This window comes from Neovison vison, chromosome 5 (genome assembly GCF_020171115.1).
Source record: "Neovison vison isolate M4711 chromosome 5, ASM_NN_V1, whole genome shotgun sequence".
Lineage (NCBI taxonomy): Eukaryota > Metazoa > Chordata > Mammalia > Carnivora > Mustelidae > Neogale > Neogale vison.
In genome coordinates this window covers 102594978-102618863 of record NC_058095.1, presented here as the reverse complement: position 1 = coordinate 102618863, position 23886 = coordinate 102594978, and the positions used below count along the sequence as shown (strand labels likewise).

General features: G+C 41.3%; 1 protein-coding gene across 2 annotated transcripts in view; it reads left to right on the top strand.

The window, feature by feature from the left end:
- The window catches only part of LHFPL6 (LHFPL tetraspan subfamily member 6), a 238121-nt gene that overhangs the window by 196996 nt on the left and 17239 nt on the right, over positions 1–23886 (top strand). For both annotated transcript variants that reach the window (XM_044249636.1, XM_044249637.1), the window contains exon 3: positions 9762–9860. In XM_044249636.1, coding sequence (XP_044105571.1) covers positions 9762–9860 — 99 coding nt within the window. The remainder of the gene's footprint in view (positions 1–9761; positions 9861–23886) is intronic.

Genomic DNA, 23886 nt, shown 5'->3' with positions numbered 1-23886 from the left:
ACTGGTCAGGGCCACTGAGCCACAAAATGGGAACCACCTTGACTTGGCGCTGTGCCAGCTGCCCAGTTCAGTGGGGGCAAATCTTTCAATGATTTGAGACATGAGAAGTGCAGACTTGCTGGTGAGAAACCCTGTTTAGTAAAATACGATGTTGGTGAAATCCAACACGGCTGTGGCTGAACTCAGGTAACAGGTGGCAAGTGTGTGACCTTGGAGTGGCCTGAGGTCCAGGCAAGCATTGAGATCATGATAGGTGGAAAAGAGCTCTGGCTGGAAATGAGGAGCCCTAGGATAGATCTAGGTTCTGTACCTTTGGACAAGCCTCTTTCATCCTCTATACCTCGGTTTCCAGAAAGCACTTTGAAGATAGGTGTGATTTCTAAGCATGTATAAGCCTCCTTCTTATAGAATACTTAAGTGCAGCTGACTCTTGAACAAGACAGGTTTGAACTTCATGGGTCCATTTATACATGGACTTTTTCCCATAAATACAGTGCAGCACTCTACATGTATTTTCTTTTCCTTATAATTTTCTTAGTAACTTATTTTTCTCTACCTTAGACTATAGGAATACAGTCTATAATACCTATAACACATAATTGTTTATGTTATCTGTAAGACTTTGGGTAAACAGTAGGCTGTTAGTAGTTAAGTTTTTGGGAAGTCGAAAGTTTATATGCAGATTTTTTACTCCCAGTGCCCTGGACCCCTATGTTGTTTAAGGTCAACTGTAGCTTCCTCCTGATGGTGCTTTCAAGGTCTGAAGAGTTGTAATACTGGACATTGCTCTTCTTTCCTCCCTGCCAGTGGATTTGTTTTGTAAAGGGACCGTTATCTAAGGGGTGAGAGTGGATGAGAATTGTGTACATAAATTAACATATGGAGACATGGAGATGGAAATGTGCCAAAGTCATCCAAAGAGAAATCCAGATAACCGGCTCCAAGACTGAGCAGCTTGCATGAGAAGAGTAAAGGAAACAATTTCCTTCTGTGCTTGCCACAGAAAAGAAGATAAAGGAACTGGAGGATGGATAAAAGTATCCACAACACATAAAAAGATAAAATGATGGGAAACACTGGTGTGACCACTGAAGGGGCAATCAGTGGGAAAAGTCACAGTATTTAAAAAAAAAAACAAAAAACAAAAAACAAACAAAATAAAAAGCCCTCTGGAAAAAGAATGGAACGATAGTCATGGAAAAAAGTGAGATCACATTAAAACTTTCAAGAGTGCCTGGAAAAAATAAGGCTTTATGAGTCTAACATGAGGACTCTATTCTTACCACCTGTGGGGAGTAATTGGCATTGGCTGACTGGAGGTTTGTTTTGCCTTCTTGGCAGGAGACGAATTGTTATGTTAATATTCCTCTGGCTAAGTGTTAAATACCGACTTTGAATAGAAAGAGTTTTGCAGAAGGGAAAATTCCCAGCATCTGGTTCTTACTTTGACCACTGGGCTCTTTACAAAACTGCAGACTTCACACTTGAATTCTAAGAAATAATTAGTATCATGGCAGATATTTCCAGCATTGTGTGAAAGCGAATAGAGTTTCCACTAGAGACTCCCCCAAGGGTGGTTCATGGGCAGGCAGAATTTTAGGTACGATTTAGGTACAAGAATCTATTTGGGGAGAAAGGTAGATGTCTTTTATAAAACAACATCAAGGCTCAACACCAAGTGCTCTGCTCATGTCTTTCCATTTATCTGTGCTGTCTCTTCTCCATTAACAGTGACTTCTCCTTAGATGTCATTCCATCAACCTGGCTTTTTAACTATTGTAATTGTCTTGAACAAGGGTGAGACCAATACCCTAGGGCATTCAGGTTGGAGTGGCATCATAGTCCAAAAAAAAAAAAAATTGTTTTTAAGAATTATTGAGTCATTTCTTGGATTATTATTTCCATTCTTTTGGGGAAGCAACATTTCTCTAAAAATCTAAGACCTCCCACAAACTGACCTTCATGAGCTCTTGCCCCTGGACAGCGGATGTCAGCTAGGTGCCAGATGAAAAGGAAAGTTTGAGCTAATGTACGCAAATTTGTGATTTACTCATGACTCCTTAGGATTGCAAAAATAGATTGCTTCTTAATTATAAATGAGCCTGTAACTGCAAATGATCTCAGACTTCCTCCAACACCGCCCCCCACCTCTGTTACCAGCTTCCTGAGGTTGTTGCCTTGCTTTGCACTGTCGTTCCTCCCTTCTCCTCCTCTCGGCCCAGATTTCCCAAAAATGTGATAATGTGACTATTTTTTTCATGACCTCTTTTATGGCAGTGACAAAGAAATGTGGTTAAAATACCACATAATTAAGCCCCTGAACTTTATAAACCACCAGATTTATAAATCTAATAAAGAAAATCCATGTAGATGGTATAAAAGTTTGTGAACCAGAGATTCTCATTGAGCCGTATGCTCTCCAGGAGTGAATTAGGCAACTAGAGCTATTAAAACCTATTAGGTCACTAAGATATCCTTTAGGCAACCCCTCAAGTTCCAGAATATTCTCCAAGCCCCATTTCCATAGGCAGTATAACAACTAAGAGGTGTCTAGTTCAGAGATTTTCAAACTACACTTCCATGAAACATTGATTTCTACAACATGGTCTAAGGCTTAACACGGCTGAAACTGAAAAATGACAGTTTCTTCCATTAAAATGATGTTCTTGGGGTGGGTCCAAGAGGGCAGCATAGTAAGACCCTGATCTCACTTCCTTCCTTACACCAAATCTACACTGACATATGGAGCAGTTCCTCCTCAAGAAGAACTGAAGGCTGCTGGAACAGCTTCTGCACAAAAAATGATAGAGAGACCACATATAGAAGAGTAGGAGAGACAGAGACACTGCAATGACAAAAACCCTACCCCTGACTCAGTGACCTGCAGAGTCACTGAGGGATAATATCACTGAGGGGCCCATAAGCAGACTCTCCCACCTTGGGGCACAGCAAAAAATGGTTTAAAGGGCAACCAGACTATAAGTGAAGGAAATCCATTTACTAGCCTTACATCATCCACTGAACCAGTAGGGACTGCTGGAACTCTATCCGGGGTTGGAGGACCAGTGAGACAATTTTTCATATCTCCTTTTCAGCTTGATCATGTGGGCAGAAGTAGGGTCCAGACACTCTAGCTGGCCTGCTAGTCTTTCATATCCTGGGCCCCTGGGGCACATCAGTTCCAGACATTCCTCCAAGGTGGCCCTGGTGTGACATGCCATAGGCCCCCACTCCCATACTCACCCCACCTTCAGCCATCCTATCAAGGTGGCCCTGGTGCTCTTTCCAGCTCTAGCTAGCCTCCTGTCACAGGAATCCTACTGTCTCACCCTGGGATCTCTTCCCCACCTGCCTGTGTCTGTTCCCTCTCCAGCCAGCTTACCAAAGCCACCAGGCACATGCAGTCTACACAGAGATTGTTTCTACACAAGTCCACTCCTTCAAGACTGGGAGAAGTAGTTGTTTTGCCTGATTCATAGAAACGAACACAGAAGGTCAAACAAAATGAGACAAAGAAGTATGTGCCAAACAAAAGAACAAGATAAAACCACAGAATCAAACCCTCACAAAATGGAGATAAATAATTTACCTGATAAAGAGTTCAAAGTAATGGTCATAAAGACAGGTAACAAACTAGGGAAAAGAATGGAGGAAATCAGTGAGAACTTCAACAAGGGATTAGGAAATGTAAGAAAGAGCCAGCCAGAGCTGAAGAACACAGTAACTGAAATGAAAAATACACAAGAGAGAATCAATAGCAGATTAGATGATACAGAAGAACGGATTCACAATCTGGGAGACAGAAGAGTGGAAATCATTCAATCAGCCCAAAGAACAGAAAAAGAGAGAGAGGGAGAGAGTTTTAAAAAATGAGGATTGTTTGAGAGACCTCTTGGGGCAATATCAAGTATACTAACATTTGCACCAATGGGATCCCCAGAGGACAAGAAAGAGAAAGGATCAGAAAACATATTTGAAGAACGAATGGCTAAGAATTCCCTTAACCAGGAAATAGACATGCAGGTCCAGGAGATGCAGAGAGTCCAAAATAAGATGAATCCAGAGAGATCCACACAAAGGTGTTCAGAATTGAAGGAAAGATAAAATATTAATATTGTTAAAGTATCCTACTACACAATACGATCTACAGATTCACTGCAATCCCCATCAAAATACCAGTGGCATTTTTCATAGAACTAGAACAAAGAATCCTAAAATGTGCATGGAACCACAAAAGATGCCAAATAGCCAAAACAGTCTTGAGAAAGAAGAACAAAGATGGAGGTACCACACTTTCTGATTTCAAACTATACTACAAAGCTGTTATAATCTAAATAGTATGGTACTGGCATGAAAATGGACACATAGATCAATAGAATAGAATAGAGAGACCAGAAATAAGTTCATGCATATATGGTTAACTAACCTATGACAAAGGTGGCAAGAACATACAGTCTCTTCAATAACTCGTGTTGGAAAACTGGCCAGCTACATGCAAAAGAATGAAACCAGATCACTATCTTACACTATATACAAAAATAAGCTCAAAATGGATTACAGCCTTGAATATAAGACCTGAAACCATAAAATTTCTAGAAGGAAACACAGATAGTAAGCTTTTTGACATTGATGTTAACAATATTTGGGGGGACTAGTCTCCTCAAGCAAGAGCAACTAAAACTAAAATAAGCACATGGGATTTTTTCAAACTAAAAAGCTTCTACACAGTAAAGGAAACAATCAACAAAATGAAAAGGCAGCCTATGGCATTGGAGAAGATATTTGCAAATGATATACCCAGTATATCATTGGGGTTAATAGGGGGTTAATATCCAAAAACATATAAAGAATTTACACATCTTAATATAAAACAAAACAAAAGAAAAGCAAACAATCCAATTAAAAAATGGCCAGAAGACTTGCAAAGATATTTTTTCTAAGAACAGATATAGATGGCCAACAGGCACATGAAAAGATGTCAGCTAGGGCACCTGGGTGGCTCAGTGGTTTAAAGCCTCTGCCTTTGGCTCAGGTCATGATCTCAGAGTCCTGGGATCGAGGCCTGCATCGGGCTCTCTGCTCGGTAGGGAGCCTGCTTCCCCCTCTCTCTCTATCTGCCTCTCTGTCTACTTGTGATTTCTGTCTGTCAAATAAATAAATAAAATCTTTAAAAAAAAATAGATGTCAGCTAATCACCAGGGAAATGCAAACCTAAAACACAATGAGACATCACCTCACACCAGTCAGATTTGCTGTTATCAATAGGACAAAAAAAATAACAAGTATCGGCAAGGATGTGGAGAAAACAGAACCATTGTGTGCTGTCGGTGGGAATAGCCATTATGGAAAATTGTATGAAGTTCTCAAAACATTAAGAATAGAACTATCCTATAATCTAGCAGTTCCATTTCTGGGTATTCATCTGAAGAAAATGAAAACATGGATTCAAAATTATATATGTACCCCTGTGTTCACTGCAACATTATTTACAATAGCTAAGTGTCCATTAATAGATGAATAAAGAAGATGTGAGGTGTATATCTATCTATCTATCTATCTATCTATCTATATATAATGAAATACTACTCAGCCATGAAAAAGAATGAAATCCATTTGCAACAATATAAGTGGAACTAAAGGTTATTGTGCTAAGTGAAATAAGTCAGAGAAAGACAAATATCATATGATTTTACTTATATGTGGAATCAAAAAAGAAAGACAAATGAATAAACAAAATAACACAGAAACAGACTCACAGATCTAGGAAACAGACTGTTGATTACTAGGGAGGAGGGGAATGGGATGGGAAAAATAAGCAAAGGGGATTATGAGGTACAACCTTTCAGTTATATAGTAAGTCAGTCATGAGAATGTAATGTACAGCATAGAGAGTATAGTCAGTAATACTGTAACAACTATGGGGACAGATAGTAACTAAATTTATCATGAGGAACATGTCATAACATATAAAAAAATCAAATCACTATTATGTACACCAGAAACTAGTAGGATATTGTACGTCAGTAATACTAAATAATAAAAAAGATGTTCTTATTTTTATGTTTAATTATCTCTAACTTTACTTCACAATATAGTACTTTGGTATGGGCAATAAAATGCTAGTTGACTACAGTTGACAAACTAGGGACAGTTGGTGAACATTTGGACGATTCACTTCAGAAAACCGTACTCCAGGAAAGGTTAATTAGCATAAATTCCCTAACTACAGGCCACACCACAGAGGGTTAACATGAAACATTCTAATATCAGTCTATACTTGCTGAGGTTTAGTAACCAGCTGTATTGTTGGATTAGGGAGAATTTTGCATTGAGAAGATGGGATACTGTACCAATTATAGGGTAGGAGAGAAAGACACGTATCAGCACGGGTCAGGCATGTCCCACCAGAGGCTGACCAGTGAAAGAAACCACGACAGGTATTTCAAGTTAAAGTTTCAAAGACTTATTAGGTCTGGAGAAGCGAAGGGCAGAGAAGAATTCAGGAAGTCAGGAAATATAAGGATAGAAGGAAGCTACAGGTGAGATTTGCCCTGAGTGGGGGCCACTGAGGAGGAGGCTGCCTAGAAGCCACGCCCACAATCTCATCCACAGTCTGCAAAAAGCCACGTGCCTGGTTGCAGCTGCCAATGGGAAACTGATGGATTTCTCTCTTTTACCTTCTGGGTCCCACAGGAGAGCTTCTCATTGACAGACATGAACTAGAATTTCTGCCGGGGGAGAATTTGAAATATCTCACTTCTAGCCCCATCTAGAAAGGGAGAATCTAAAAGAGCAGGGATGATTTTTATTAACAAGCAGTATCAAGCTTAGGGTTTAAGAATCTGCCCCACGGAGAAGCCTCCTGGAGTAGTGTCTTGAGTTGAGAACAGTTTTCTGCAGCAGCCCTTTCTGCAGCTGTGAAAGTGGTCTATCTTTTCCCTGTCCACTATGGTAGCCAAGAGCACCAGGTGGCTATCAGGCCCTTGAAGTGTGGCCAGTGCCACTGAAGAGATGAACTTTTCGTTTAATTTCAATAAACTTAAATTTAAGTTTGCTATATGGAGCTCAGGGCCATGTGTTGGGCAGGTCTAAACTCTGGTCTCGTGCCTCCTTTCCCATTTCTTTAAATGGAAGGCACTGTCTGGAGTGTCCTGAACCTGCTGGTTGAACATTTGTTTATATTTATTGTATGTTGATGGCACTTGTTAGAATATGTGATGAATCTGGGGTGGAGGATTTCACTGAATTTACAGAATTGGTCATCTGGCTGCTTTCCATGCCAGGTAAGTAATAAACATCCTTGTATATTGGGCTGAATTTAGTCTAAGACTTGCTTTCTCCATAACTTATAACAGTAGAAAGAAAGGGGGAGGCCACCAGTGTTTTCCTGCAGAATCTAAAATTGCACCAGCCAATTAGACGGATGAGTTTGTAATATACATTTTTCTCCCAGAAATGTATCTGGGTACTTTCACTGTTAGTGATAGTTAGCAGAGGACAAAACAAAAGCTATATAAATATTAATGTAAAAATCCAAATAAAGTAGTTGCCCTCCCCTAACACTTTTTTTTTTCATGTGAGCTATGCGCATGGTATTTTTTTTTAAAAATCATAGACATAACACAAATTCCTTATGTGTGAAATTGTTCCTTATTTATACAGTTGAATCTACATTTCATAGTGTCACAAGGACACCCCAACATTCTACAAAAGAATCCTGACTGCTAAGTGTTCTACCACTTAGAAAACCACAGGTCAATGTGCTCCATATATAATCTCCTTTCTATTTAGTTTCTCAAAATGCCTGGCATCATACTGGACCAAAACAGCCATTTTTGTGAGTACATGACACATTTTCCTGCCATCTGAAAAGGACATTAGCAAACGAGACTATTTAATCATTTGTTTGTATATCGGACAAAGAGAAAAGTGGTGGTTTAAATGTGACTATTTTTCATTTTTCTTACATTTGAAAATTTTCTTTTTCCACATTTGTCACCATTAAAATATTGCTCGCGAGTTCTCAAAAAGTGGTGTTACTTATTAATTTAAGGACTGAGTATCACAGCAGTGAGACCACATTATTTATTAAACCTTCATGGAATTCAATTTGCATAAACCTTGGCCTCCTCATTATCTCTTTACCTGACGGAGGATAACACTAGTTTCGACTTGTTTTCAGAATACTATAAATTCTGTCCTAAGGGGAAGAGCCTAAGGAAACCAGTCACTGGGGGCATTTGCTCAGTCAGCAAATCTCATATGGTTGTTTTCTGGGTTATTCTTCAGCCTCAGCACGATTCATATTTATCTAGTTGCGTAGACAGCAACCTGGAATTCGTGATTTGCACTTTCAATGATTCTTTCAATGATGCATCCGCTCGCATCACAGAGCCTCACTGCATTAAATGGTTGTTTTACTGTTGACCAGGGACGGTCAGATTGGAGGGAGGTGCACCAGGGTGAGAAATTTATGTCAGTTCATGAGGGATGTCTCTCCACACTGCTCAGCATATAGCTTGGGGAGGGATTGAAAAGCAGTCCCTCCTGTGCCCAGAAAGAAAGAGACTACTTATGTGGGGGAGCTAAGATTGCCAAGAGTCAGGCACCAGGGGCAAGAGTTCTGGAGAAGCAAAAGGGCAACAGAAGGGGACTCAATACAAAAATACTGAAAGTCTCTTCTAGAGGCACTTGAGGACCGGTTCTTCTGCCTCGACGTTACCCCCCTTGGTGGATTTTTTCCTCAATTCCGGGGCTCTCTCGTTTAGCCCCGTATAACCCGCATTCTCTCGGGCTGGGCTGCTGTTCTTACCCATCGGACTGAGTGTGTGTGTGTGTGTGTATGTGTGTGTGTGTGTGGTCCTACGGGTTCAGCACCCTTGTGGGACTTCAGGGTGACGGTGCTCGTTCATTGACACCACAAGGTGTTACTGTCTGATTAGACCTCAGATTCTGGGGGTGAGGGCTTCAGCCTCATTCAGCTTCTTGTTGACCCACATTAGGCTTTGATACAACACAGAAAATGCCAAGCAAAATGCTGCCATGATGACTTCCTATTAAAGTAAACCAGCCCCCTTTTTCAGTTTGATCATCAAAACTTTTGGTCTCCACTGCAAGGAGGACTTAAATCATAGAAGTGTCCGTCTTCTAGAGTATTTCTGAGATGAAGGGATGCTCCCGATTCTCAACTTTTCAGCAGAGTGTAATAGCAGGGTAGTACAGTTAATGGTCTAGTCCTGTGCCCAGGCGGATCATGAAAATCTTTATGTTTTCTCTGCCCCTGGTAAAATTGAATGATGCCGAAACATTCTATTTTGATTCTTCAGTTGGAAAAAAGATCTAATGCATGACGAAGCATGACCTATGTAGGCACTTCTGCTTGTTCTTAATTTACTTGTTTGCGTGGACTGATGGGGGGATTGGTTGGACTTCTACAAGAGCGATTTAGAAAGCATCTGAATTGTATTTCCTAAACAGAGTTTGCAAGGCTTTTAATGCTTTGAAAGACGAAGTTGGAACCAAACTAAGCTGTCTATCAGTGTTTTGTTGTTTTTTTCTTTCCTTTTAAGCAGACTTGAAATTGTTCATGGAATCAAACTGACCTTAGATTGCTTACAGGAGCCCTGGCTGGTGCTTCCCAAAAAGCAATCACCATGATCTTGTGTTATATTGCTAATCCCAATTCCTCACTCCCTGCTGCTGTGTTTATCTAGATGGGCAGAGGAATACTGCTAAAGCCCTCTTGGCTTATCTCTTCGCAGGCTTGTTAATTGGTGCTGGCTGCGCCCTCTACCCCTTGGGCTGGGACAGCGAGGAAGTCCGGCAGACCTGTGGCTACATTTCCGGCCAGTTTGACCTGGGTAAGTTTTCTTCCCAGATTGCATTTCTTTTAGAAAAGAACCTGATCTGACCTTTCATAGAAACAGAGAGCAGAAGTGCTAATACAACCAGCAGTCAAGCATAACAATACACAGACCTTCATTTATCTGTTTGTTTAGTGTAGTTATTGGTAATCCACCGTCTGCCTGGGCTAGGGGAAGTATTACGGAGACAAAGATAAGAAACAGACCCTGCTCTGAGTAGTTTATATTCATTGATCAATTCATTCAGAATTATGTGATTATTACTTACTGCATGTGCTAAAAATAACGCCATGGAATTTACAGGTTGCCTGAAGGGACAAAGCCAACAAAACTGTCCAGGGGTAAGAGGCCCAAAGCAATTTCCCTCTAGAGTAATAGACAAGTTTGTGGCAGGGCTGGGTCTTGAACACAGTGTTGCATACAGGCTGTCTGGGAGTAGACAGAAGCACCTGGCAAGCCAGGAATACAGCCCAGTAAAAGCACCAGGGAGGAATGAGAAAAGCCCATCAGGAGATCCCAGAGATGCGAGAAGCTGAAAGATGTGTGCACGCTGGTGAAGGGCACCTTGTGACCTTGGTTTTGTGTGTACTAATCATTTTCACGTGGAGTTATGGTGTTTTCTATTTAGCCATCTTTAAAGAAGGTTGCAGAGTCCTACATGGTTTGCATCGTTATAATTTGTACATTAGATTATAGTTCACTTGGCTGATGCACCTGCATTTATTTAAACACTTCCTTATTTCTTGCTAGTTGGATATTTTGTCTAGTCCAGTTTCTGTGATGTTAAGGTATATTATAATGAGAAATTTAACAAAGTAAGTGTTTCTTTATTGCATTATTTTCGAGGACTTTTTTTTCCTGCAACTGCTATCACTATAGCAAGGACTATTACCAAGCAAATATACTTTCCCCTACTATAAGGATAGACAGATTAAGTTTTAGACCCTTAGTGTATAGTGAGTTACTAACTTAGCATGCACTCTTCCCATTGAATACGTCCTCTAAGAAGAAATGTTCGAGGGAGTTGGTCTAATGTCAGTATTTATCCCAAATCATCATTTAAAAATTTGAAGTTGGAACTTCTGAGAAAAAAATTTGTCAGATCCTGAAAAAATGGGACAGATACGATATCACATCATAGTTCTCTGATTTTGAAAATAAAGCAATTTTTTTTTTTTTTGACTTTGGTTGACAAACACCCTGCTTCCCTCAAAACAATACTGGTTCTTTTGGTGGAGAAGCCCATACGTTAAATACTACTAATTTGCATGGATAAAAAGAGAAGAGATTTCTGACTGCCCTTCTCTCCTTGTTAAGGCTTTCTTTCCCAAGTCTGGATTTGCTTGTGACTGCTGTAATTGCAGAGAAGGGAAGAAATGCTGGCACAGTGTTGAATGTCAGCTTGGTATTTTTGTTTTGTTTTGTTTTTGCCGTTTAGTTTTGGTGGGTTTTTTGTTTGTTTGTTTGTTTGTTGTTTTTTTTTTTTTTTTTTTTTGGAAAGCAAACTGTGTCCAGGGGAGATATTTTAACACAGTGTTTGGCATTTTTCTTTCTGTAGTGTTTGGGCCATTCTTGGCTGTTTCACACAGGCCTCAACTTGATTAGAGTACTGTTCTTGCTAATCTCTTGCTATTGTGTGTTGCTGTATTAATTAGCAGGTTATAATGAAACCCATATCCTGTTTTTGCAGTTTTCATTACTGCATCCCCGTACTTTGTATCTTCTCAGTATGGTGGATTAAAAATTTGAATGTCAAACTTTAAAAATTAAAAAAAAAAAACTTGCCTCTTTACTGGTGGTAATAATTTCTTATGTGATTAAACACACTAAACCATTTTAACAATTTTAAAACCACAGTGTTTTAATTTTTGCCTGTTTCTTTTTAAATTTCTCTTAGTTGGCTGATAAGGAAAAAAATAAAACTGGCATTATTCATAGATAAAATGAGCTCTAGGTCTTACAAAAGCATCCTACAAAACTGCTTCTGTTTTTTATCTTTAAAAAGTCGTTACTGTTCCGCTGAACGCTGATGAAGGCTGAACTTCAGTGAATGATTTTAGTCATAGATCATGAGGCTAACCAAGGAACGCCTAGGACTGGAGTCGGGAGCCACAGCATGTGTGTGAGGGGAAGCATTCTCAGGAAGGATGCCCACGGTTTTAGTGGTATACGTGCTGGTTGCCACAGACACACTCTCCCTCTACCACTTCTGAGAACCCAAGTTCATCGCTGCCACCTCTCAAAGGAGAGAGTGTGCAGACATACCTTCCTCCCAAGGGCTGGGGAAGTGTTAACATTGTTAAGGTTCCCGCTCTCCTTATCGTGGGGCGTGGGTACTTTTTTGGCATCCGGTTACTGAAATGTTACTTTCCCTCTCTAGAGCACATCCTGAAAGAAACCAGCTTTTGTTTTTGTACAGAAGATTATTTAAGGAGTGCCTTCTTTCAGTTATCCAGCCAACAAATATTTACAGAGGCCCCGTGCTAGGTGTTGGGGATACGGCTTCAGTGAGGCATTTTAAAACACCCTGTTCAGAGAACGTAAAAACCCAGCAGGACAGGCAGGTGTTCAAGAAGACAATATCCCTGGGATGTGTGTTAGGAAGGAAGGGTGCCGGGCCTGGCAGTGGGCACCGTGGTTGCCTAGCCAATATTCTTCCATGCTGGGTGGTGATTCGAAGCTAGAGGCTGAGAATGTCTCTGTAAAGAGCCAACTCATGATGTTTTCCCCTTCTGGAGCCATATGGTCTCTGTTGCAAGGATTTGGCCCTGCAATGGTAGCAGGAAAGACACTCCATGTATAAATGGGCGTGACCCTCTTCCCATAACATTTCATTTACAAAAACAGGGGGTGGGGCTATGGTCTGAGGACCCCTGATTTTAACCATTGCACACCCCTTGACACTCCAGAAGAGAGTTTCATTTCAGATACGCTCCTTAATTGATCCCTTCGGCCGCTGAGACAGCTGGTCAGGGCCTGGAGCAGGGGCTGCGCAGAGTAGCCCCAGCCAACTTCCCTAGTATGCGGCGTATGCTCTGCACTTCTGTTGTGCTCTGTTGTGAAAAGGTGGCAAGCACTCTGAATTAATCGTGATCATCTTACCTCTTACCACTGGCTTGGGATGGGAAGCCTGAAGCCCATTTGGACCAGGGATTATTACAGCAGGAGCTGTGTCCAGAGGCTTTTGGAAAAGGGGGGATCACATGCCTAAGGGAAAGGCACCCGAAGCCATGCTCCCCCTCCCTCCAGCACCTGCCTCTGCACTGGTAGAAAGGCAGGAGGGAGCAGACCCCAGACGGTGGGGTGGGCAGAGGAACCCGCTGAGGCTCAGCCACCCTTGAAGCAGGCCTTCCCTGGCAATCTTCAACCCTGCAGATGCATAGTAATTCAGTTCCTTATTGGGTCATGTTAAAGGCATCTTTTCTCTTACTGGCTGGAGAAGGCAGCCTGATGCTGTTTTATTTAGCTGCTATATCACAGGTCAAGCGGACTTGCCCTTCCCTGGGCGCGTCCTAAGGAAGTATTTATTATTTTTAGCTTAGCCTTCAAGGCTGTAAAGGGTTTAGGTAGATAGAGGGTGAGTGTGAGTGTTTTACGTTGCAGGGTAGGTGGGGGAGAAGAGTCAAAAGAGAGCCTAAGTAGGCATGAAGTATTAGAAATGGGGGACGGGAGATAGGAAGGGCCTCCCAGGCTAAGAATATTTAAACTGAACCCAAACACCTAAGTAGTAGTTAAGCAAGAAGGAGATTTCAGAGAAACTCACGTTTGTAGTTTTAATGTACTGTGGTAGGAGGTCTAATAGAAAATAGTTTTTAAAATGTCTTTTTTTCCTTAGCAAGGAGATTTGCAGAGAATTCTTTTATGTGACTCGAAAACAATTTTATCAGGCTATTGATTATTTCTCAAGCATTTTAATACGTTATGAAGTGCATAGCTTTGCAGCAATTTCACAAACATACCCATTTTTACAAATCAAAGATTGTTGCTGTTTACCTTTGGATCATTCTTATTTATGAAGAAGCCAGGAGCATGTTTGAATACACGTATTTTCAAAACAGGGAAACAAAAGTACAAGCAGGCTGCATAATGAATTCCTAAATTACCCAACTCAAATCATACGTACAGCTTGCCTTGACAGTAGCTTTCAGCCTTTAGCATTAAAATCAGAGGTAGGCTTGTTTCTCTTGTCGGTGTTTGAAGCAAGAATGCCAGGTGGTTCAGGGGCAGGGGATCAGCAGCCATACTTTGAAACAAAATTACCCTGATTTATATAGAAAATGACTATTTTCTAATTTTTTTGAGTACAGCTGACACACAGCGTTCCATGAGTTTCAGGTGTACGACAGAGTGATTCAGCGTCTCTCTGTGTCATGCAGTGCTCACCAGACGTGTGGTTACCATCTGTCACCATCCAACACTGCCACAGTGCCATTGACAATATTCCCCAGGCTGTGCCTTTTATTCCTGTGCCTAACTCATTACATAACTGGAAGCTTGCATCTCCCACTCCCTCCTCCCATTTTGCCCATCCCTTACCCCCTTCCCTCTGGCCACCATCAGTTTGTCCTCCCTAGAGAAAGAAAGTTCATTTTTTTAATACTTGGCTTAGAATGTAGTTTAACATTCATTTTGTTTTTACATACATCAGGGTGCTTTCTCTTTAGGTTACAAAGATCTGATTGCAACTAGGTAAAACAAAGAAGGTATTTACGACCTCTTACTGTAGGAAAGCCAGAGTTAGGTGAGGTGAGCTGCAGACTTAACTGATTCAAGAGCTCCAGGATGCTGTCCAGGGCCCAGGATTTTCCTGAACTGGAGACCTGCCATTTGTAGGGTTCTTGTCCATCCTTGGCCCCACCATTTTTTTTTTTTACTTTATTTATTTATTTATTTATTTATTTATTTTTATTATTATAATTTTTTGAGAGAGAGAGAGATTGAGAGTAAGAGAGATCACGAATGGGGAGGAGAGGAAGCTGGCTTCGCACAAACAGGGAGCCCAACGTGGGCTCTGATCCCAGAACCCTGGGTTAAGAACCCTTAACTGACTGAGCCACCCAGGCGGCCTTTGGCCCTCCCATCTTAAGTCTGGCTTCATCTTGAGGCTAGTTCTCTTCTCCTCACAGATGATTGCCTTTGGCACCTGTAGCTTGTGTTCATATCAAATAAGAGAAGGTGAGTTTCCCCCTCTTCCCAGTAATGGAATAAAAGTCTCTCTCCTCAATCTAATGGGGCCAACTTGAATGAATTGCTGCTGTCAGGGGAAGCCATGTATAAAATTGGCTTCTTATGGCAGAGCTTGGATGTGTTCAGAGTTTTACAGAACCAGATTTTACCAAGGAGTACTGTTACTTTTAAGTGGAAGATGAGGTTAAGAAAGAAGTCTGTCTTTGTTGTTGTTGTTGTTGGCCTTGGTGGCATATGTTCCTTTTCTCATGAAGTATATGGTTGTAGACTAAGGGTCAATAATGGCTTATGCTGTGTAAGTGTTAACAATGGTGAATTTATTTATTACTTTTTAAGAGAACAAACAATACAGGTGATAAGAATTACATGAGTATACTCTGGTATCGTCACATAATAAAAATCTGGTAGATGTTTGCCATTGTTATTCACGTTATTTGTACAGGACAATTTTTAATAAATATTTGCTGATTAATCTTTTCCTCTTTCTTTTACATTTCGTAACAGTAAGTTTGGATTTACACAGTAAGCATAAGGTCTTTATAATCAGGTTGTCCAATTGATTTAATTCATGCCTCAGAGATATTTTCATCCACCCGACTTTTCTAATTATATCCTGATGATCAAAAGCACTGTTTCAATTAATTTGTCTTGCTAATTTGCCAAGTAAATTTGAGTAATTATTGCTTTCACTTTTGCTATTTAATTTGATTAAGAAGCCATCATGTTTCCTGTTCTCAAAATTATGTTCTTGGTTCTCAGGAACAGTACCATAAACTCTGAAAACTCAGAAACTCTCAGCACTGAAAAAGATGAGAGCCTGTTCCCTCCACATTTTCCATCCAGTGAAGAAGTCTCTTCCAATCTCAGCAACGACCATGTCACACATCTCTTTGAATACGTCTCTTTGACTCCTGACTTATGTTTTCTCTCCTTTCAAATCGAGTCACACTTGAGAAAAAATAATTTGCAGGTTATAGTGAGTGGAGAAAAAATGGGAACAAAAATAGAAAATCTGTCCAAGTTGCTAGAAGTCATTTAGAAGATCCAGGAGGAGTCTCTATTCCCTGATGTAGCATGCTAGGGCAAGAGCATGGCAGGAAAACGGAGAGGCTGCTGTGAGCTCCACCACGCCCCAAACTGGGTAGACCCATGAGGACTTGAGGGAGCACTCTGGAATGTGACTCCAGATGGTGCTGGGAAAAGCTCCAGCAGCAGAAGCAGCTCCACGAAGTGGCGGAGCGTGGTCCAGGCACCACCCAAGGAAAAACAGCCAGCTTTGCTGGTCACTCAGCCTTTGTAGGGGCCTCTTTTAAAGAGAAGAAGGGTTTTCCGCATTCATTCTAGAAAGTGAGGAGAAGAACCAATTCGGTTCAGGGCCATGAATACCAGTGGGACCGTGACAACAGTAGCGGACCGGGCATAGAGCCGCTTTAAGTTACAGCTTAGCAAATGCTTCTGGTCTTGCTTTAGGAGAAGGTATCCCTTCTGTATCATCCTAGATCCAATTCTGTCTGCTTCCCTAAACACATCTTTGTAGGTTCCAGATGAGTCCACGGGACGGGAATTTTGCAACTTCAGTGTCTATCTCAGTGTTTGGCCCAGAGAAGTATTCAACAGATTTATTTACTCAATGGATCTTTGTTAAGCAAGTTTTTGGCATCAGAAATTGTGCCACATACTTAGGATGAATTATGAATTAAGATAAACACGATCCTTATGCATGTCATATATCTGCCATCCACTGAGTGGTTAAAAGAAGGGGGGGAGGAAAGGAAAGGGGGAAGAAGGGATGACATGGGGAGAGGGAATAAGGAAGAATGAGGGGAAGGAAAGAAGATAAGAGGCAAGGAAGGAAGAAATCTCACTGCTGATTTGTGACTCTAAAAAGGAAGCTGCCATTATGATTCTGTATATTCCTGGCCACTGATATCCTGGTGAGAATTATGGCATTACTTTCTAAACGAATATGACTTAACCATCTCCCAGAAAAAAAAAAAAAATCAAGTTCATAGTCATAGTTTAAAGAACAAAGTGCCGTGATAGATGAAAAAGAAATAGCCCTAAATTCTTAACCTCCTGAATCTTTTTTGGTTTGGTTATTGAGGAGCAGGACCATCACCAATCCTGTATTAAGCTTTCTTAAAGCCTAATTCAGTGGCTTACAGTGATTTGTAGCAGTGAAATTCAGTGACTGTAGGAAAAGGTAATTCTCTTTAAAAAAAAACCTGGGGGAAATAATATTTCTTAAGATATGGCCACCACACTATTGAGAAGAATAGACCAGTCTCCCTTTTAAAGATTCTTCTTCATTTTTTCAGTGCTTTATAGAAACAAAAAATATATAGATACACCTGAGTGGTGCGCTATTTTAAAGCAGACTTAAGGAACTTCAGGAAACTGAACTGGCTGTTCTCGTTACCCTTTTGTATTAGATGCTCTTAACTCTTTCACAGTATGTTCCACTCAGATATTAATCTGGCTGTAGAAAAGCACTAATTTTAAATTGAATTGTTTTTGATGTTTTAGGCCCTCTCTCAGGAATGAACTTTGTTCAACTGACTCTATCAGTGATGATCTCTAAGAAAGAAAGGGCCATTAAGATCGATCAGCCCTATGAATATCATCTTGAACAAATCTGTAGATTTTATCAAAATTTCCTTTTAGTTAAGGATTTGGGGAATAATCTTCTAATTAGGAAGAAGAACCCATCCCCTCCTACCATCCCAAAGCGTGCCCCTTATGATTATGTGATTAATGCAACCCCCTTGAGAAGTCCCCTACCTGCAACCTGCCCTCAAAGAGATTATAGTTGAGAGATTTATCCCAGATTTGTCTTAGAACATTCTGTTATCAAATAGTAACATGGAGGAAAACCTTCCAAGTACTTTTGCTGGGAGATGTGTCTATATGAACATTAGAGTTCTTTCAAAACTTGAAACTATGGTTCTTAATCTCAGGAGAACTATTTCTGCCCCAGAACTGAGAACTCATGTGTTTTGTGCCTTTACTGTGTCTTGTTGTCTTTGTTCCACTTGCCCTCCTTAGCAGATATTCTGTTAAGAAATAGATATTTGCAGGCATTATTGGTTATTAACACATAAAATGTGTTTTAGAATAAAACCAAAAATATAACTAAGTCATCAAAGGCTGATCTGTCTTCTAATCTGATTTTTAACCTGGTGGAATGTTGACAAAAACTAATGAATGTAGAGACTTTGTAGAGCAAGACTCATTCCTGAGATCTTTTTGGAAAATTTCATATGAATAGATTATTCCAGAATACTGAATTTTCCTCTTAAAGGAATAAGTTAATGGGGAAAACATGGACTGGTTCCAATCCCAGTTTTATGCTCCTAGATGTTGGATTCTGGACAGGTGTTTGGCCTGTCAGAATTTCAGTTCTTCAGTCTCTAAAAGGCGTGATAATCGTTACTTCACAGGCCCATTGAAAGGATTAAATGTGATGAGGGGGAAGGTGCTTTCTACACAGACGATCTACGGTAACCGATAACCCCTCCTTTTTGCCTTAAAGTCCCACACACTTCCTATTTTAATCATGTTGAAATAGTTTGAGCATGTGCATGTATGATAGCCAGTATCCATCATTTTAGCCAGAATATATGAAACATACAAAAAACAAAAGCAAGCCTTTAAAAAAAATCATTAGCAGTTATGTTCTCATACGATTCAGAAGGAGTCATTCCTAAGAGTGAAGGATGTTTGTAGAGTTATTTGCCTTTACTCTGAATAACTGAGAGTGAAAAATTTTTTGAGTTCTTTCAGGTTTTTGCTGTCGTTTTGCTCCAGTTTTATGTGATACTGCCAGCAATTACTCATTGCAGTTACTAATTATACTTTTCTCTCCTTATTCCCTCACCTCTGATTTGTGTCCTTTCTAATCTAATCATCATAAATCATCTTAAAGTCATGCTTTCAAAGGAACACAATTCAGGGTACCTGGGTGGTGCAGTTGGTTAAGCACCTGACTCTTGGTTTTGGCTCAGGTCATGATCTCAGGGCAGTGAGATGGAATCCCACGCTGGGTTTTGTGCTCAGTAGAGTCTGCTTAAGACCATCTTTCCCTCTTCCCCTCCCCCTGGTGCTCTCCCTCTCCCTCTCTCTCTCTAAATAATCTTAAATAAAGGAACACAGTTCAACTCTGTCCCTGGGCACTATGTATCTTGGAAGTACTGATTTTTGTATGCTCTGGATAGTTTTTTGGGTTTTTTTGGTTTTTTTTTCTGATTCTAAAATAATTATTTATGTTAGAAAATTTGGAAAATACAGAAAATTTTTTTTCCAATTTATTTATTTTCAGAAAAACATTATTCATTATTTTTTCACCACACCCAGTGCTCCATGCAAGCTGTGCCCTCTATAATACCCACCACCTGGTACCCCAACCTCCCACCCCCCTGCCACTTCAAACCCCTCAGATTGTTTTTCAGAGTCCATAGTCTCTCATGGTTCACCTCCCCTTGTTTTTTGTTTTTTGTTTTTTTCCTTATCTCCCGATTTGGGGTCATGCTTTGGATAGCTAAGAATGCCAGCTACATGGTATCTGGATAGTAAAGTACTCTGGCTTGGCAACTGGATGTTTTGATGACACTGGTAAAGGAGTTTGATGTTGTGGTAAGCCTCGTTCCAGGGATTGGTGTCTCTGGATCATACAAGGGTCCAAAGTTCATTAATAGGCTTCAGAGATTTGTGACCCCACTGAAATCGTGTGCAAATTTTATATGTCTGTGTGTCCATGCTGATTTCTGGAGACTTTATTCATAGCCCTTGTATAGTATTCAAATACATTCCTGACATCAGAAGAGTCAGAACCTCTGATAATCCGTATTTGAAGTCTGGTATTAGGAGGCTGAGAAACTTGACCTCTAGATTTTACCTGCCAACAGTCTTCAAATCCCCCCAACCCCGAAACTGGAAAGCCACTGAACCCCTTTGACTTGATTTCATTATCTGTTAAAGTGTTTGTCGGGGGGATGTTGTAGGGGAAAACATCATACTTACAATACTCATCATTGCAAATAGGTACTCCCATCCACCAATTCTTCTTTGAAATCTTAGCTGTGAAAATGACCTTCCTAGTGAATTGATTATGTTTCCACTTAGACTGCTGGCCAGTTGCACTGGTGCCAGTACCAGGAGACAGTTCTTCAGCATGTCCTGAGAGCTCTTGGTCCTCAACTGTCTGGTCAAAGATGTTTGTATACCAAACAGCCTTGGAACGTATTGAATCCTGCTTGCTGGAACAGAGGACAAGTTTGCTTCATGTTTAGTATACAAAGATAATGTCTCCCTGTGGGTCAAAATTTGAGCAGATTTGGGCACCTGGGTGACTCAGCCAGTGAAGTGTCTGCCTTTGCCTCAGGTCATGGTCCTGGAGTCCAAGAATGGAGTCCTGCATCAGGCTCCCTGCTCTGCAGGGAGTCTGCTTCTGTCTCTGACTGTCCCCTGCCTCATGCTCTCTCTCTCATTCTCTCTCAAATAAATAAATAAAATCTTAAAAAAAAAATTGGGGCAGATTTTGTTTTAGTCTACTATAAAAAATTGGGGTTCCCTAAGCATGGGATTCCTCAACTGTGACCCAAACTCACTGGTTTGCCACATCAGCCCCTCTGTGGAGTGGGAGGTGAGGGGTGGATGCAAACATGAAATTCAAGCTGCTTGCTGAGCTGTGAGTCATGTACTCCTCCACCCCTGACCTGGGAGCCTCCTGGCTTTTCCAGCATCTGTGAAATGACGGTAGTTGGATTTGCTAGCATGCAAGAAGAGTAAAATCTCACTCTTCACAGTTCTTGACACCACTGTCATAATACCTGTGATTCCTTTGAAAATACTCCAGGATAAAGAGAGAGGTGTGATCAGTTAGGGGAAGTCACAACTCAGGTGTGTCTTCCAGAACAGATACTCAAGGTGGGTTAACACAGCCTTCAGTTATCCGTAACTCAACCAACACCAGAAGCTTGACTATTAGGATCGCCCCGTCAGAAATGGATTTTTACTGGTAGAATTAACATCTCACTGATTACTATGATGAATGTTAAAAATGGATTCTTGCCAGTGAGATTAAAGGCATTCAAGATTGTGGATTAGCTCAGAGAATTAACCATACTCCCTATCCTTGCATGATGGGATTAAGCATCCATCCAGGCATCCAGCCATTATTGTAAGTCCCAGTGATATTTGAAATATCTAACAACCAGTTTTTCAGAGGACCTGACCCATCCAAACCAAGACAAATCTTGACTCCAGCCCTGGAAACCCTGCTCTGCCAGGCACTGTTTCTTGGGTTTCTGGGACGGGAGGCTAGGATTCTCTAGAGTGCTGAGAGGCGGGAAAGGGACAATGGAACACTTGGGGAACTCGGAGAAGTGCGTGTCTACCCACCAGTACTGAGAGGTACATATTTTAGCGAGAGACCCAGCTTCACTGAAGCATTCCAACTACGTGTATGCTGCCCTTAGGAATGGCAGCCAAGGCATGATCATCCCTGAAGAGCTCAGTTCCCAGTCTTTGGGGGATTTCTGGTGGTTTGTTGCCAAAGGGAACAGAACCCTGCCCTAGAACATTGCTCCAGTGCTTGCTTCATGCCAAGTGGTCTTCAGACTCTTAAAAGGTAGAGAGCTCTCTTCTTGTGGGTTTGCTGGAAAATTGGCTGCAGGTGCAGGCCATACGGAGGACCGGCAATTAGAGACAATCTAGGTCCCGTCACACTGTCTTTCGTGGCCATTTATGAGTCAGGGGAGCTGAATTTCAGGTTGTTCCAGCCTTTAGAAAGGGCAGCGAAAGACAGAAACCAAAGGATAATCTGTCACCATACACTGAGTAAACCCCACTCATTCCTGATGATCTCAGGCTCCCCGCTACGGAGATGGGATTCTGTGTCAGTTCACAGCGCGAACACAAAGGCCACCAGCGTGCACTGTGTATATGGAGCCAATGTGTGTGACTTACCACCTTAACAGTGGATTATCTCTAGTGACTCTTTTAGGATGGATTTGGTGTTAAGGGGAAAAGATTGATAACAACAGCACTAGCAGAGACTCAGCTGGCCAGACGGGATGAAGGGGAAACCGTTATTCATGTGTAGATCTTGCAGATATCTTAACACAATCATTTACTGGGCCATGGAACAGAGGTCCATTTGATTGGTGGGATGGTAAGAATTCAGATGTACTCACCCCGCTTTTCTGACACAATGAAATTTGATGATGTTTCTGGAAGCAGCAGGGTCATTTTCTTTTCTTTTCTTTTTTATTTTCTTTTGTCTGGCCATCTTTGTGTCGTGGGAATGCTACAGAGGCAAAGCATCTTTGCCATCTGTTTCATAGTTATGGGGCTTTTATCAGAATTCAGGATGGGAGGATGCAGGGCCTTGAGTCAGTGCAGAGTTTAAGAGGAAGGACCCAAATGGGTCTGATGGAAAGGAAAAACAGTGAGCAGTCTTGGTGTGGTAGGATCAGGAACACCCCTGACAGCCTCGATGTGAGAGGACGTGAAATGTTCTTTCCTGTGCCGTCACACCCAGCAAAATCACCCAGATGTCTGTTCTTCGGGTATTCCAGAACCAGTTTCTCTGACGGACTCTGTTCTCTACCTCCGGGTAACACTGCCCCTTTTTCGTTGCACTGTGCCAAATGTATATAATGTAAAATTTATCATTTCAACTATTTCTAAGTGAACAGTTCAGTGGCAGTAAGTACATTCACAATGCACAATCATCATCACTGTCCGTTTTCTATTTCCAGAACTTTTCCATCATCCTAAATAGCATCTGTACCCAGTAAAGAATAACTCTCCATTATTTCTAACCGCCAGACCCTAGGAACCACTGTTCTGCTTTCTGTCTCTGTGAATTTGCCTATTCAAAGTAGCTCCTACACATGGAACCCTACAATATTTGTCCTTTGGTGTCTGCCTTTTTTCGCTTAGTGCGGTATCTTCAAAGCTCGTCCATGTTGTAGCACATGTTGGAACTTCATTCCTTTTTATGGCTGAGTAATATTCTGTTCCATGGATATGCCAGATTTTGTCTGTTCATCTAACCCTGCTCGTTTTTTGTCTAGAGATTGAGAGTTGTTTTCACGCTGGTGATTTATTTATACTGACAACATCTGTTCCACTGGTTTGTTGGCAAAAGAGGTTTCTTTTTTTTTTCTTCTCACAACTTTATAATTCTTTGCTTTGGCTTTGTGAGGTTAACTTTAAAAGTACAGGTAGGTAATGATGTGGTATACATACTTATCACCCAGTTTCTCAGGCAGGACTAGATTTTTGGTTAAGAATAAGCCAGCCTCAGTGCCCGGCTTTAGATTGGAACCAGGAAATTGGGTTGGATTTAGATTGGAACCAGGAGAAAGACTCTCCTGCTGGACATTTGAGAGACCTGGTAAAGTGACCTTGGTCTCCTGAGCTACATTAACGTCACTGGCAAAATACAGGAGGTGACCAATGGCAAGGATGTGAGCACACCATGTGACAAATCTGTCCAGAACTTGTGTTTTCCAGAAGTTTTATTGGAATGCAGCCAGGCTTGTATGTTTACTTGGCATCTGTGGCTGCTTTTGACCTAAAATATTTACTACCTGCCCCTTCTCAGGAAAAGGTTGCCAACCCTTGCCCTAGATGATCCTTCTCAAATGTTCGTTTGCTCTGAAATCCATGATGCCGTGATAGGCTAGGTGGGAGGAGGAGGAGCGAGGAAAAGTCCCAAGGATGCAGAAACCAAGGTGTGATGCGCTGGTTCTTGACAAAGCTGGGTCTCTTACTGTAGCCCTGACCCTGCGTCCTCCTGACTCGGCATCCCGCTCTCAGCTGGACTTGC